The 16488-nt window shown below is 43.6% G+C and overlaps 1 protein-coding gene across 11 annotated transcripts in view; it reads right to left on the minus strand.

Moving 5' to 3' along the window:
* The window catches only part of RREB1 (ras responsive element binding protein 1), a 124195-nt gene that overhangs the window by 41326 nt on the left and 66381 nt on the right, over positions 1 to 16488 (minus strand). For all 11 annotated transcript variants that reach the window (XM_080639579.1, XM_080639575.1, XM_080639581.1 and 8 more), the window contains one exon: positions 1033 to 1177. In XM_080639579.1, coding sequence (XP_080495705.1) covers positions 1033 to 1177 — 145 coding nt within the window. The remainder of the gene's footprint in view (positions 1 to 1032; positions 1178 to 16488) is intronic.

Here is a 16488-nt window from a genome sequence, read left to right on the forward strand (position 1 = left end):
AATGACTCATGTTGGTAACAGAGAGAGGGTAAGCAACAGAGCCTCTGTGTGTGTGTGAGAATGTGCATGGAAGAAAAGGAGGCTCAGTAGGAGATAAAGTGTGCAGCTAAGTCATTAATACATCAGTTCTAATGAGAAACTGCAATCTGAACAACTTATAAACCTGTATGTTTATATACCACTGAACCAGCAACCCTCACCCTCTAGAAAGCCAAGCGAGCTGTCAGCCTAAATTATTTATGCCACTCAGATACTGCCAATTGCTAACTCAAGTGGTCCAGGGAAAAGCAATGAGTTTTCTGTAGCCCTCTTCTGATTACAGTGAGAAAAGCATGCACAAAACAAGGGATACTGTGCTAAACGGAACTGCTACTAGCTGGCCAGTTAGAGAGAGTAAATGGAAAGGGTAGAGTTAAGTTTGGCAGCCACCATACATTTTGTACAAATGACTGAAATGCACTAAAATGCTTCATAAACAAAACCCTAATGGAAATGTCTAGCCTTCAAATAAATATTTTTCTGGTTTCTTTTGCAACTCCAGTAATGCAGAATTATGCTACTGTGAAAGGGAAATGTACTACAGATTTTTTTCTCCAGTTCAAGACAGAAACAGACTTAGGCTGTTGCTGCTTTTGAAGTAAACACTAGTTTTTTACAAGTTCAAATCATTATCCAGCAAAATTATAATGAATTAAACAAGAGAAAAAAAAAAAACAACCTAGAGGAAAACTGCAGTAGCAAAAGAATAGTTCATTCTTTTGTCATCCAACATCAATTATCTAATATAAATCATAAGCAAACCCAAATTTAAATAATAAAGAATTAAAAAAAATAAATCAATTCTTTCAATCTCTGAAATGAGAAATTACTTTTCAATCTCAGACAACAGTGTTGCCTATACAGGACAAGCATGGCATCTCAAAATATATATACAGGGCTGTATATCTGAGTATGTCCATGCAGACTGCATGATCTCAACAGCTGACAGAGTTTAGGAGATAACCATCTTTTGCTTCATGCCCCGTAAAGAACCTTTTTTGCAGGTATCCTCTCCTCTCTGTCCATCTCAGCATCGTGACAAAACTTCCGTTTTGAAGACAATCGCCTGCGCTTCAGTGGTGATGGGGGAGTTGTGGTCACTGTGCTGTTCGGATCCTTCTCATGAATCTTCATGTGCCTGGGCAGGAGGGGGAAAAAGATGCTGTCAGCAGCAAATTGGGGCAGACAGCCTGAGTAAATTTTAATGCCAACACCACTTCTAAGGTTTGCCTTTAAAGGATACCAGCAGAGATCCCATAAACTGGACGGAATTTCTGCAAAACAGCTGGGGCACAGTCCAGCATCGGTCCTTTGCAGCACGTGGGACCATTTGGGACCACAGCAGGGAACCCTACAGCTCTTCCCCAGGTCCCAGCCCACAGCATGGCACTTGCTCTGCTGGCACCTAGCCCCAGGAGCACCCTGCCCTTCTGATGTCATCCTAAAGGCCCTGTTTCTGCTTAATACTGCACAGTAATCTACATGCCCTGCCTCCCAGTCTGGTGGAGGTCCAATAAGTAAAAGCCTACAGCTTAGCATCCATTTCACCCAATGCAAAAAAAGCCTTCAATCTTCAGCTGGTCCCCTTTTCTAGCTTTTATACGCCATCTGTATATGCCAACACCAGAGCAACACTTCTTAAATGCATTCATTTCCTTCTCTTCCTTAACACACTGGTGTACTCCAAAACTTAATTTCAACTGCAACTCTGAAGTCAAGATATATCTGGTCACACTGTTAAGCTGCAGCAGGTATGGCCTGCAAAACTCCGTTATTGCCAAAGTATGTTCTTCTTCCCCAGGAAAACAACTATTTCTTGTCACAAAGACACTGGGAAGGGGAGAGGGTCAAAACAGCTCAGGAAGCAATCTCATGAACGTCTACACCCAACCCACCTGCCTCTTGGTTTTCTGTATTTGCAACCTGAGGAAGACACTGTTGTCTAGTTCCCTTCGGTTAGATGAAGGGTATTGTGCCTGTGCTTTTTTCTGAACTCTCAAAGCTCAATTTTTATGTTTTTTATGTAGGGCCTTTAGCCTCACTTCAAATTTATAGTGCTTTTGAAAAAATCAAACTTACGCTCTTATAGGCAATGCAGATTTTTGCTTCTAATAACTAGAAATGGGAATGCAGGAGAAAGTTGCCCCTTGTCCATATGACTGACTTCAAAGCAGCAGGAGGGAAACAATGTCAATGGCATTTGGGCACATCTCTCAGAAGTCACACCCACAGCTCGGCTCAGGACCATGCCATTTAACTCGACTGCACACTATCATGTTCAAACATGAGAGAATGTTGTAACCTAGACGAGTCTCCTATGTCCTCATAACTGCTTGGATGTTATGACATAAAATCTGTTTTAGTTTTGGATGCCAACAGCATGATGCTTCAAGATAACACACTGGACCAAACTGACCTACAGGCAAAATAGGACTAGAACTGCTGGAAGGACTGTTTCTTCACACAATGCTATTTTTAATGTTTCCTTTCACAACTGCTGAACCTTTAAGAAAAAAAAAAAAAAAACAAAATAAAGGGAAGGCAGCTAAATTACCACCTCAAACTACAGCCAGGCTTCTGAGGGTATTCTCAGGAACAGCCTCAAGCCAAAAGCACCACATGTACCAGAACCGATGCAACATTACAGTGCTGTCAGCTACTGCCTGCTTTCAACACCCAGCAAGACTGGGGCTGCTTGAAGGACCAGGTCCACATAACCGCCAGTAACCCTCACTGGTCACACAAACGGTGGATGGACATCGGTGGCATCTGCCAGTCACACTGTGGGAGGCTCATTAGGAGAGAGCATCTGCGCACAGATGTGCCCAGCAGGTTGGGCACAGCATCACAGAAACATTGCTTAGTTTCTGTGACCTCTTTCCCTCCCTATTGTCCAACTGGGAGCAGAAAGAAGGTTGAAGCTGTGCGGGTTTCCAGGTTTGACAGGACCCAGGGAGAAGCTGGAGTGCTGACACAGCCTCTGGAGTGCAATGCACTCCCCTGCCTCCGCCTTCTGGTAGCCCTACCACCACAGGCACCAATGCTAACTGATTTATGTGCATGAATCCAGTGCTCCCTGATCTCACAAAATCTGCAGGGAAGGAATCTACAGGTACTGTACTGCCTCATTTTCTTTAGTCTCTGCCCTCTCACACCCATGGCACTGATCTAACTGCTTGTGCTAGCTTGAGTTTCCTGTGGGTCATAAATCAACAGCATGAGGAGCAGTTGCCTGTATTCATGCAAGAATAAGGGAGAAGAAGCCAGTTACTTGTTCTGCCTGCAATGGCTGAAGATAAAACACAAACATCTGGGAACAAAAAACTGTAGTGTGCAACAGCACAGGCAAAGCAAAACCTGGAAGGTGGTTTGTTGGTCTTCTTTGTTTTTCTTTCTGGTAAGGACTGCTTTCCAGTTTCGATGAGCTCTTTAAAGTTAGACAGCAATGATTTGCATGTGCCTTTCTGTTCCCCCACCCCAGACGCACACACATGGCCTGCATGCTTAACCTTCTGGCAGCTTGGGTGATGCACAGCTAGTATTACTTGGCCAGTTACTTTTCACATAGCTAGAGAGCAAAAGCAGTCAAGCTAAATCACATTAATCCAGAAAACAAACAACAAAAAAAAAACTGCTATGTATTAAGTGTGAGACTTTTCGTTCCTATTTTCTTTTAAAGTCTCTTTTCTCCCAGTAATGAGTATGAAGAACTCCTGTTTAGTAGCTACCTATGCGAAACAGCTTCCTTAGGGCTAAGTTCTTTCCTCCGACTGATGTCTACCTGCTGAACTCTGTTCTGATGAGTACAATGACACATCCACAGCATATCAACGGGAGAAACTGCTGAGACCTCCAGGTTAGTGCTAGTCCAACCTGGCACCTCTGCCTGGCATGACCTAATGCATGCAAACACACTGGCTCCTGCAAGTCCCAGAAGCAAGGCCAGCTGTGTTTGAATATCATGTATGCTAATAAGGCAGGGCTTGCTGACATGGACGCAGCACCACAGCGATGAGGCTTTGCTATGCCCGGTGTCACTCACTGGCTGCCCTCAGCTTGCAGTTCTTCCTGCAATGCACACGCTTTTGCCATGCTCTAAAAGCCAAAGTGGAATCCGTACCCACAGCAAGGAATGTGGTAATCCCTTCGTGTTTTAGTTTTGCATATTTGAAAGGAAGCAGCCTGAGCTATTGAGCTATAAACAGGAAGACACCCTGACTGCACCTTTGACTTTTAGTCTGTAGGTCAAATATCACAGCCGCTGTGATAGCTCTCTGCATGCGATCATTAAGCAAAAAGAAGAATCTGAAACCAAAGCAGCAGGTTCCAGAGTTCTCAAGAAGAGTCACAACCTGTCCATAGTACAGCCAGCAGGTTTGTTCCTTTGGCAGGTTAAGCGAGTTTCACTACATCAAGGCAAGGGTGGAGAGGAAAGAGATTACTAGAGCCCAAGATAAGCGGGAAGATAAAGCTGAGCAGTACAAAGGATAGACACAATCTTCATCTTTATTTTACTTTGCAACATGGATGTCATTCTGCCTCAAGAAAACATTTATCACCCAATTTGGACTGAACTACAGCAGATGCCAAGTCATATCCACATCCACAACCTTTCTTTTAAAGCTAAACACTCCCTTCACCAAGGCTTCTTTTACTCAAAAAGTTTCCTAACTATAATTAAGAGGAGAAAGCGGGGAAGTATTTATGTTGCCTTATCCTCCTTTAGAAGAGTTTGTCTTGATTAGATCTTACATCTAACACTGAAAATGCCCGACCTCACTGTTTAGCCTGCCAAGATACAAGGAGAACAGGAACAAAGCTGTGCTTAGAAGTTATTTTCCCATTGTGACTATAACAACATATTTTGGCCTGACAACACTGGCATACTTTGAATACGAAAGCCAGGCTCATAAGTCAGCCTGGCTTTCAGCATCTTACAATGATAAAGGAAAACGATATGACATTCATCAGCTAAAAAAAAAAATAAAGATAAACACTCAACACTGGAAGTGAGAATGTGGTGCAAAAAAAAAGGGCAAAGTAACGACATGCACAGAAATGCTCATATTCAGCCACAGATGCAAGTTACAGTAAAGTACCAGCAGCTCTGAAGTGACCACTGTTGCAGCTCAGAAGAGAGCCAGAGCCACAGCAGATGAAACCTGGCTTTTCTTTTTCCTAATATAAATAAATGAATCGTGGCTCTGAGCCATCCTACAGAGCAACTCAAGAACTGAACCCAACCTCAGGAAGGTACAGAGCGCTGAAACCTGAACTTTGTATGGTGGTTGTTAAGTCTCCCCAGCATGCATGCAAGTACACATACACTTAGACTGTACCAGTGGTGTAACACTAAAATGCAACTACAATACACAAGATGAAAGGAAGGAGATAAAAATTTGAGCTTAATATTAGGGAGGGCTCTCTTGCACTTAGTGCTAGCTAGCCTTGATTAACCTCTCAGAGAACGTGGTGGAAGTCTACTTAAAATGAGACCAGAGTCAGAAGAATTTGCAAAGAATAATCCCGAAGTTGAAAGAAGAAATTAAGTATTTTTCAAACAAGGTCTGATCCACCTCTGATCTAAACTCCTAATGTTTAACAACTGCTATGCAAAAATGCAGGTAACTTGCTACACACTATGCTTTTTGCAGCACAGATGTATGTGGAAAAGCTCTCCTTGTAATCTCCTCCCTTCTCCTCACACAAGGAATTTCTCAGGTGAGCCAGGAGGATCCAACTGTGTTACGACTCTGTGCCAGTCAGCCCTCCCAATAAAATCAGCTGCATTTTTCAAGGGCTGGACTGCCTTTCATTCCATCCTCCCCATGAGACTCACCTTCCTCTTCCCTCTTCTGCCACAACTTTCCTCTCCCCTCTAATAGTCACGTGAACAGGATGACCAAACTGATACTGCACAAGCATTTCCCCAGCTTCTTTCCTTATTTTTTCCCCCTTTTTTAAAGCAGATGGACAGAAAAACTTTCCAGCCACACACTGTGATGCAGAGCATGATTTCAGAAGGGTGACTATTCCACCAGAACAGTAGGCAAGTGAATACTTCATTACTTTACGTCGAAGAAGAGACTTTTGTAATAACAAACCAATGCAGAACTGAAGTGTCTTACTCCTTTTTCTCTCCATGGATGGTGTTGGATGAGTGCCTCAGAGAGGTGACTCATAGGAGAGGAGGGGAAAAAAAAAGGGCATGTGTCCTACTGAAGTGACATGCAGTCCCTGCTGGTCACAGCCCAGCCTTTACCACAACTCCAAAAAGGGCTGCTGTATTTTCTTAATGCCAAGGAGATTTGCATGTTGATCATATAAGCTTTCTGGAGGTCTTGAAACAAGGCAGCCCACAGCTTCAATGCCAAAACCAGAATGTGGGCAGGTTTTGACTGGTTGGCTCAAGGCTAGAACAACGAGTCAAAGCGTTCTGAAAGAGGCAACTGCAAGATGCAGCTGCTCCCATCTCCGGGTCCCACTGAATTATGAACAAAACCAGGAGCTCCTGCTTTGCATGCAGATAACCTGATCAGCGCCACTTTGGTTCTTGGAGAGGAAGCATCCCTCTGCATGCGTGGGAATCCCTCACCTCTTAACTCTGAGGAGAGAAACCACACCATAGTTGCACCCCAGGTTTCCACGGCTGCTGATGTGCTCCACATCCCTAAGAGAAAAGGCCTGCTTGGCTCAGAGGCCTGGGCAACAGGAAGGTGTGGAACAAAAGGGTGTATCTGCAGCCTCTGAGCAGGGTCCAGGGTTAAGCCTCTCCCTTATAACTATGTCAGCATAAGCGTTGCTGGCTTTCAGTCAAGCAGAGGTTTATGCCAGGTAGGTCTGATTAGAAGGAGCAGCATGTCCAGAGGGGGAGCAGCAAGCAATTTCACTGAGGCCTGGTTGGGAAAGTCCCAGCATCTACATCAAGATTAATTCTTGACAGCAGGATCCAGTGTATAAACACCCTCCTCCTCCCTCACATCTCCACGCCTGTGGAAACGCAGTGGGGAGGCCAATGAATCCAGGCATTATCAGTCCAGAAAGATCATCTGACAGTATCATGTTCAAGTTCTGGCTTCACATCCCACATATTATTCTAAGTTTCTCCACTTTACCACTAGATGTACCCTACACTCTACTATATTGCACATGGTGTTCCTCATCTCCCTCATGATTTCTGTACAGTTTGGTATCAAAATCAAGGGATGATCCTCATCTGATGCTTATCTAAAGACAAGGGAGCCACACATCCAACCATGCAGAGACTAAGGATAAAAAATTAGTGCTTTCCAGACTTCACCTTATTTAAGATATATTTTGTTTTCCCCTTCAGCATAAAGAGTTATTCACGGTCACCGAGCTGGTCTGGGAAGGACTGAGCTGATCAGATGCCCTAAGTACAATTTAGCTGATACAACTGCTTTACCTCTTCCATTGTTTTCTTCCCCAAGATCTTTCACTTATTGCTATCTTCAAATAACAGTAAATAATCTCCAAATAATCAAAACCTCCCATGTTTTCAATAATTTACAGTAAAGAAAAAGCATGTATATTATACAGAAGGTGACCAAACATCAAAGTCTGCCTTGTCTAAGCTTCAATTTCATGCCACCATATCAGAATCAGCAAAAATGCAGGATGCATCCAAGACAAGTTGAAATTTGGACCATGACATTCTTCAGGCACCAACGAAAGTGGATCACAGAGTAAGAGAAGACAGCCTTCAAAATTACACTGATAGTGAATGACTCTTTTCAGAGATTTCTGTGTCACATCATCTTGGGCACTATTTTTGTTTCATTCTGCGTAACAAATGTTACTTCAGCCCAAATTTTCTATGAATGCAGGAGAACACAGGGAGCTCATCTTTAAAGCTTCTGCCATTTGACACGGCCTAGTATGAGGTGTTCCTGCCCATGGCAGGGGGGTTGGAAGCAATGATCTTAAGGTTCTTTCCAACCCTATTGATTCTGTGATTCTATGACACATGGGAAGTAAATCCTAAACAAACAGAAAGAGAAGCAGCACCATTTTTAAGAACAATCATTAAATATACAGCTGCTAACACCCTCCTTGACAGTCTCGTGAATATGACTGGACCTTAAGTCAAAAGTGCAGTAACATTATACCCTTAGGTTAAAGAGTTTAGTCAGTTGTTTGTTTGTTAAAACATGTAGAGAATCTGTATTGACAATGTATTTCCACTGTTAATTACCAACATCACCCACTTAAGAGAGCAACCCACTCAGCTCTTGCCAGCTGTAATCACAGGAACCAGAAAGATGCACGTAATTTTGCAAATCAAGACACAATCTGTACTCGGACAAGTTTCTGTTTGTCTTCTCTTCCTTGCTTGTTTAGTATTTGCATCCTCAGAAAAAACCCAAAATGACCCAAAAAGCCCTCGGACAGGCACACACACACACTTCACAGCAAGTCAAGAGACATTCAAATACCAAAACCCCAACCATTTGGGAAATGCCCTATTACAACTGTGAAGCAGTATCAAAACAAATTTAAAGGACCACCAAATATTCTAGTGGTCACCAGTGTTGAACACTCACATGAGATAAACAAAACTAAGCTGAAGAGCGAGATACCTCCATAGCTATGCTAGTAAAGCCGTTGCAATGCATGCAGTGAATGAGCAGGGTGGGGCGCACAGGTCCCAGGAAGGATCAGATGGGGAAGCACTGACTCCCTTCAGCCGTGTGTCTGCAACCAGGCACATCAGGAGATGCCCCAGATAGTGCTCCCCATGGCACCCAGGCGCAGCAGTCCTGCCGGTGTAGTGGCATGGCTCATTATCCTCATGGAGGCCCCAGTGCTGATTAGCTCTGTCTATAAGGGTGGAGGCTGGGTGAGCCTCTCCACACAGCAACATGCAGCAGTACGTGGGTGTAGCAGCCCCCTTGGTTTTCCCCTCGGGAACTGCTGCAGCCCAAGTACCACAGAGATGTGCCGCAAGCATCCCCTCTGGTTCAGAGAGGTCTGCCGCACTGTCTGTCCCCCTGAGCAATGAGGTTCTCCCTGCAAAGCAAAAACAGCCTTCGAGTGGGGCAGCAGACAGCATCGTTAGGATGACATGAGCATTACTATTTAGATCCACCAAGACTAACTGGGTGTGCTAAGGCTGCAAAAGCCTCCTATGATTACATTCAAATGACAGATCAGAAGTCCCTTTTCAGTGCTACCAGGCCAGTCTGCAAAGTTAACCAGTACCACCATGTAGCTGTCAATACACGACACCTAAGGATATACCATACACACACATGCACGCAAAGCATTTTGTATTTTTATCCTAGAGTAAAATTTTGCTTTGCTGTGAATAAAGGCAAGTTGTAAGCATGAGTGAGAGGAAAGATACTGATCTACACATCCAAAAGGGGGGGGGGGGGGGGTACCACTGCTGAATAATTACTCTGTATTCACATTTAAGCAACTACTTGCTATGCAGAATCAGCAAGTTCAAACAGGCTGAGATTGATACAACTGCATTCCCATCTTGGCTTAAAGTTACTCCTGTTCCCTACCAGCAGCGCTGTCAGGACACCTCAAAGGAAAATAAGGAGACAAATATTTGCCTGATGATGCTGTGACAGGGAAGTGATTCAAACCATGCCTCCAAAGCAAAGCTTCCCAAAGGACAGCAAAAGAAGGCATTCATTTGCAGTTTGCATCAGTCCTTGCATATGGGAGGGCAAAACAAGAGGGAAATGCAGTGTGAGCCTCCCAGTAACACTTCACCCACAGTCTGCATTAAATTCAGAGCTAAATTAACAATGCCAAATACTGCAAGGAGACTTCCAAGCCATAAGAGCTCTTTCATGAGAGACAGCATTAAACAAGATCGTTCTAAGGCCCCTGTACTTCCTTAAGCTTTGAGACAAAACTTTTTTAGTTACAAAAATATTAAGCAGGAGTAGGTGCATCAAAAACCTAGCTTGGGACATTCTCAGCTGCTGTTCTCCATCATCTTTTTGGAAATTTGTGGTTTTCAGGTGCATCCTTTAGTTATCATGGTATATAACCTTGGTCAACAACTTCACTGCTCATTTTTCAGGAAACTTCATGTTTAAAGAAAACAAGTGGAGGACAATTAAAGCAGTTTTAAATCTTAGCATCAGGAGGCTGCGGGGGGAGGGGGGAAGGGGCGGGAATGAAGAAAATTAGAGAAAGGATGTCAGAAGAGGGAAAAGTTTTATCCTTAAGAGCAAACACAGTTGAAGAAGTCCCAGGTACATCCTGTCTCCCCTCTAAAACCGCACCCCTTTACCAACCAAGCAAACACAAGCCTCAGCTACTTCCCAGAACCAGGCAAAGCCCTTACGCAGTTGCTTCCCTCTCACACTCCACTGTTGAGCAATCCTGATGGCACACAGCACAGAACAACTTGGCTGCGTCACACAGCTCAAGGAGGAAAAAGTAGATGGCCACAGCAATGCTGGGGATGCTATGTAGATGGAGCCGAATACCTCTCCTCCCCGGCACACACACACGCAAGCAAGCAAGGAAGCTACATCAGATAAGAGAAGCACATCTTCCTTAAAGCAGGGTCTTTGCATCACCCCCATATCAGCAGTCACCAAGTGACTCCATGGGCAAGGAAGTAAGAGGTTATCACTGCACAACACACAAGTTGTGCAAACTTTTCCCAGCGCTGAGGACGGCATCCTAGCAAAAGAGGTTTCACGTGCTCAGCCCATTTCCTGTCCTGTTCCTGAACATGTGGTCCTCCTTCCTCACCAGCGGTGATCTCACAGCATGCCCCCACTGAGCAGAGAAGCAATAGCAAAAGGTTTCACATCTTGTTACATGTCTGTTTAGTCAAGCGTAGTAGCTGGAAACAGAATTCCCAGCGTGACTTGCGCTGCTTTACAGGAGTTTGGGAACTTTCGCCCCCAAGTGAAATTAATCTTGGCGCAGTCCATAAGCAACATGGATTGCCGTACTCTCTTTATGCTCAGTTTGAGACTGTCAAGAAAAGACAACACATTGAGGTGGCTGGATGTCAGAAATGAGACACACCAAAGTTATACACCTCCTCTGTTTTAAGACATGAGAGCTCATGCTGAGGGTTGAGAGTGTTTGGAAAACTTCAGCTAAGACAGAAGCATGAAGAACTCAGCATATCTATACATGCCCTCGAGAAATAAAAAGCAGTATTAGCATATTGTGTGCTATTTACCAGTTGTATGATGGCAGTACTACTTTTACACTATGTCTTTGCCTAAGCTGTGAGCATCAAGCAAGTGAGCATCATGGCTCAAAAACACGAGTGAAAGGCTCTGGCTAAGCCCACACACCAGATTCCCCTGTTTGGTTTTTTTTTTTTTTACAGCTAGAGACATTTCCCCAAATGCTAACAATCTGCTGTTAACGAATAAGCCTATTTTTAAAAGAGGGGAGAAATGAAAGAGGAAAAAACCTGATGACCCTGAGACAGGGTTCTACAGTTTGCTGGTTTCAGCATGCTGAACTAGAACAGGTTGAGCAGGTTAGGTACTGGGGGGAGAAAAGGTAAAGCTGGAAGACATACATTAAAGGTGGAACGACAGCAACCACAAATGCAGTTTGAGATAGCTCTTTACCTCATTCTCGTGGGCACTTGGCCCAGGAGTCTTTTCAAACAACGTGAGGAACAGAGTGAACACACGTTCATCAGGGAAGCAATGCAGGTATTTCTGATGTGCATGCACAACACGCTGAGCAAACTCTCCCAGCAAACTTTCTCACTACACAGATTCACACAACCGAAGTACAAGGTGGAAGATAAACCCCCAACTGAAATGCCAGCAAAACATGTTACTTGTTAACCTTGAGAGCTAACATCTCCTCAAGAATCACTTTATGTTGGGCTTACGGCAAACGACTAAAAGCACCTCAACTCCCACAAAGACTTCCTGGATTTTGTAGTGCTTGCTAAGTAAAGACCTGTATTTATTTTGTAACTCTTCAAGGTGAGAAGGGGAGGTAACATCCCTGAGAATACTAGACCTTCAGAGGAGGTGATGTTCCTGAAAGGGTACTTACGCGGAAAGATCAAGGTCTCGCGCTGCCATGTGCTCTGCGACTAGAGTCTAATCTGTCAAGTGGCTTGTGCTTATTTGAACTGTGACATGGGTAACAAAGCAGCACTAAGCTATGCTCAATACGCTCTGTTATATGGAGATTTATGTTACTGCTCATGAGAAGGGTGGTATTACTCTGCTGTGTCAGACCACCATCCCCTCGGCACAAGCCACATCAGAAACCTGAACTTACTGAGAGCAGCGTGTCCCCTTTTTTCACCTGCGGAAAACCAAGACATAAAAATCCATCACCTTACAAGGCACAAGATCCAACTTAGCTATTACTTAAAGGCAACACATGCAAAATCTAAGACCAAAAAGCACACTGAAGTCTCTCTCATGTTTAGGTACTGAAGAGCTTTGGAGATGCAAGTATAATGTTCCTCATTGTGTACGCTTCGGTTCTCAAGAACAATGGAGCTAATTAAGGTCTGCGTATAAATCTTAACTCTGCACTTCCTTGCTTTGCTTGATTCTAATCAGATCTCAGCATTCGTGTTTTTGTGTTAACTTCCTTTGCTGTTCTTTAATGATAACTGAAGGGGGATACTGTCCAAGGCTACAAGCAGCATGTAACACATCTGAAACCATGGCATCTTCTTTCAGCTCTCACAGAGATACTGTGGCACAAGAGCTCCTTCAGAGTATCTACCACTGAAGACATCTATGGTGCGTTTTGTTGGAGCACTGTATTTATACATCATATAAATTAAACAGAAGTTTATATAGTCTTTACAAAAAAATTAGCAATCTACTCAGCAACAATGAGACAGAAGAAAGATTCTGCCTGGGACCATTAAAAAACTGAAGTCCTCTAATTCTCATCAAAGACGCTGAGAAACAGACTCTTGCTGCTATACTGTTGCTGAAAATGCCTGACCTTTTCTTTCTTTCCTTCTTTCCTTCCTTCTTGCCCCCACCCCAATCTTCTTCAAAACATGGGGATCCCAGCAGAATACCAAACATTTACTCTGCATCTATCTACTGATGTGAAAGAGACTAAAAAAACTTCCTCCAACTGTTTCCCCATCCTCATTTACAAAATGCATCACCAAAATATAAGGAAAATTTTTAAATTGCAAAGAAAAACAAAATAGCTATCACATCTCACCTGTCTCCTACAACTACAGTCATCAATCACTAGAAACAGAAATTAGTCCTTTATTTTTGTTATCCCTGTTCAAGAATTAGGGCACTTGCATTAGCAGAAGCTTATCTTTCACTGGCATGCTGACAGTGGTTAAATCACCCCCCATGTATAAGGAATGAATTTGAAAGCCTGTAATACAGCCTGCTACTTCATATTTAAGAGTACTACCTACCAACTACTACACTGAAATACAAGCTCCGTAGGAAATGACCAAAGAGACATCTCTATTGTGCAAGACAATAAGAGAGGGCCTTTTCACACATGCGAAGTGTCAATCATTTTCAGCATGGCGAGTTTGTTTTCAGCTTCAAGATCTTGTACGCTCAGTTTTTCAAAGCTACCCAACGTTCAACACCAAATTTCCATTTGGCCATCTTTAAAACCACCAGAAACTAAACCGCGTTGTGATAAGGCAATTCATCTCCTCTTCTGGAAGACAAATAGTTCATCATCACATTTGGCTATGCTCTGCTTCCAAAAACTCCCATCTTAAGCAAATGCCAGAGTACACGTGCTAGACTGCAGAGATCCTATTTGTACTTAGAGGCTGGCCATTGTTACTGCACTGCACCCTACAAAGCACATACAACTTACTGGAAGCAAGCCAATGCCATAAATAAGAGAGGAGCAATTCACAGGTGGAATGAAGGGAGAAGATGGATTCAGCTAGATCTTGAGGACACTCTGCCTACTGGGCATTTGCAAAGTCACAGGCAGCCTGTATGCATGCCTGCTGATGAAACACAGAGCAGTGTTAAAGAGAGTGGGGAAATCATTGGAGCATACACATCTCACCCCTGTGCCTTTATCAGGATCCAACACTGCTCTTCCAGCCAGGACGTCACAATCTCCTACAAGCGGGCACTTTTCATTTGCCAGTGAAGGTGGCCAGTTAAAACATCAAAATTCACAGGTTATCCTTCAGCACATCCATTTTCTATCTTCCTCAAAAAAACCCACTCAGCAACATATATACACTCATAAAGTGACACTAATAAAGACTCAATTTGAACATCAGAGTAGTACCATCCCCTGATAATAGAAACAGCTGTTTGTCTCTCCACAGCAGATTAACAAGAGAAGTTTGGGAAAATTATCTAGCACTGAAAATGAGATTGAGAATGAAAGTGCCTTCTTAATTAAAAGAAGAAATACCTTCTTTGATAGGACCCTTTGTAAGCATGCTTCAAAGCATAGCTTCTGCGATCCAGATCTTCCAATTTGAGTTTCAAAGACTTCTGCATGTGGTTGTTGCATGTGGTGTTTTGCACGTGCCAGGAAAAAAAAAAAAAGAAAAGAAAAAAAATCCCCAAACTTGGAGACCTGTTCCTGAGACAGTGCATGAACAGCCCACAACTACCTAAGGAGGATGTAAATAAAAGGCTATTGTGAAGAATTTTGCTAGGTATGAGGTAAGAATGGAGAAAGAGAAAGAAGATTGGTGCCTGCGATATTTTGGTTTCAAGTGAAACAGTTTTCATTACCACACTTACATGAACATCCTGGCAAACACCAGCTACTGACACTGCAGCTTCATTTACCAAACTGAGGAAACTGTGGCTGTAATACCTATATTAGCCCCTCACTCTTTTCAGACTTGCCATAGGGCCTTTAATAGCTGCCCACTGGAAAATGGCAGTAAGATCATTCCTCATCTCCCTGCTGGCATTTATATCCTATAACATTTTCAAGTTCCGTGGAGAGCATGTCTTTGGCAGGGAAGAAAACGTGATTTTAAAGTGATAGGCACGGACCATCCTCAGTCACAGGAATGGAAAAGGAGCTGCTGGCAAAGTCTCCTACCCGCAAAGGAAACCCTTCTGGAGCAAGTGGAGGCATCGCCCTTCCCCCTGAAGCTTGCTTCATGTTCTGCTGGAACGCAACACAGTAAGTCAAGCAAAGTCTTTATCTCAAGGTCCCTTGTTAATGCTTACAAACCACCACCACCACTAAAACCCACAGCAGCAGCCTAACTCTTCTATCTGAATTTCCGGGAGATGCAGCAGTGGAGATGGAATAAGAGCCTTTCATCCTCCTATTTGGTGGCAGTCTTGAGACCCAAAAGGCTCCTCAGAGCTGCCACTATTTGCAGACAAACTCCCTAGGGAGCTACTGTGACAGTACAGATGGAAAGCCCTTAGAAAGCCTTTAATAATTGCAACCTGTCACACACACTCCTTCCATATAGTTTATGCTCCTGCTCGAGAACTGATAATATTCAACTTTAATTTTCTGTGACCAAGAGGAAGCCACAGTGTCTGTGTCTCTAGTATGAAAATGTAAGGATTAGCATATCCTGAAGTGCAGACTTTCTTATGTACTGATTATCACAGAACTTTAAGAACTCAAAATTACTACGATCTCTTTACTCCAAATTCCAAAAAATCACCAAGAAAACACCACCCGCTTCTCCCCCCAGATCAGTTCCTGATTCTAGAGAACACTTGTTATTTCCAAGAAGACTTGCTCTTTCCAGTACTGGTCAAAGAGAAATCTCTGTAAAAGATTCAGCATCATCTCCAGCTTTGCTCCTCCAGAGCAACTCATGTTCCTGACACCAGATGCTGAAGGATCCCTCATTACTGTGCCAGGTTGCAACAACCTTCCCCAAATAGCAGGAGCAACACTGATATGGAAGCAGTTAGCTTGAAGGCACATTCGGAAGAATGAGAACACCAGCTTTTTGCTCTAGACATTGAGCACTCTCCAGAGACCTTTGCTCTCTCCAACTGCAACTATACACACAGGCTGCTCCTGAGCAGTCTGGCAGCTGTATGAGAGTTTTCTGGGATGCCCTGGGCTCTCCGTTCCCTGTTGAAAATCCTGGCCAAGAGCCACCGTGGTCACAAAAGGAAGCAGATTTTAACCTCTTTTTCTGAATGGTGCTGCACAAGAGAACCTTCCACCTCCACCCCTGTCTGCCCATTCAACTTGATGTGTTGACAAGGAGCCAAGGAGTACAACAAAAAGAACTGGGCTTTATGTGAGAGGCTATGACTCACTTACAAATGAAGTGTTGCATGCATTGCGGGAATCTGGAAGGGCAGCACCAGTTTCACAGGTGAAGAGTACATGCAACACCCCAGCACAGCTAAACTAACTCAGAGAAGAGACGGGCAGAAAATAGTATTCCCATTCCATGAAGAGTCTGGCTTTTGAAAAAGAGTTTTGCCATCATGAAAAGGAGCCAAAGATAAGAACTCTGGAAGTGTTTTTTTATCCATGAAT

This window comes from Psittacula echo (assembly GCF_963264785.1).
Source record: "Psittacula echo genome assembly, chromosome: 2".
In the NCBI taxonomy this organism is placed as follows: domain Eukaryota; kingdom Metazoa; phylum Chordata; class Aves; order Psittaciformes; family Psittacidae; genus Psittacula; species Psittacula echo.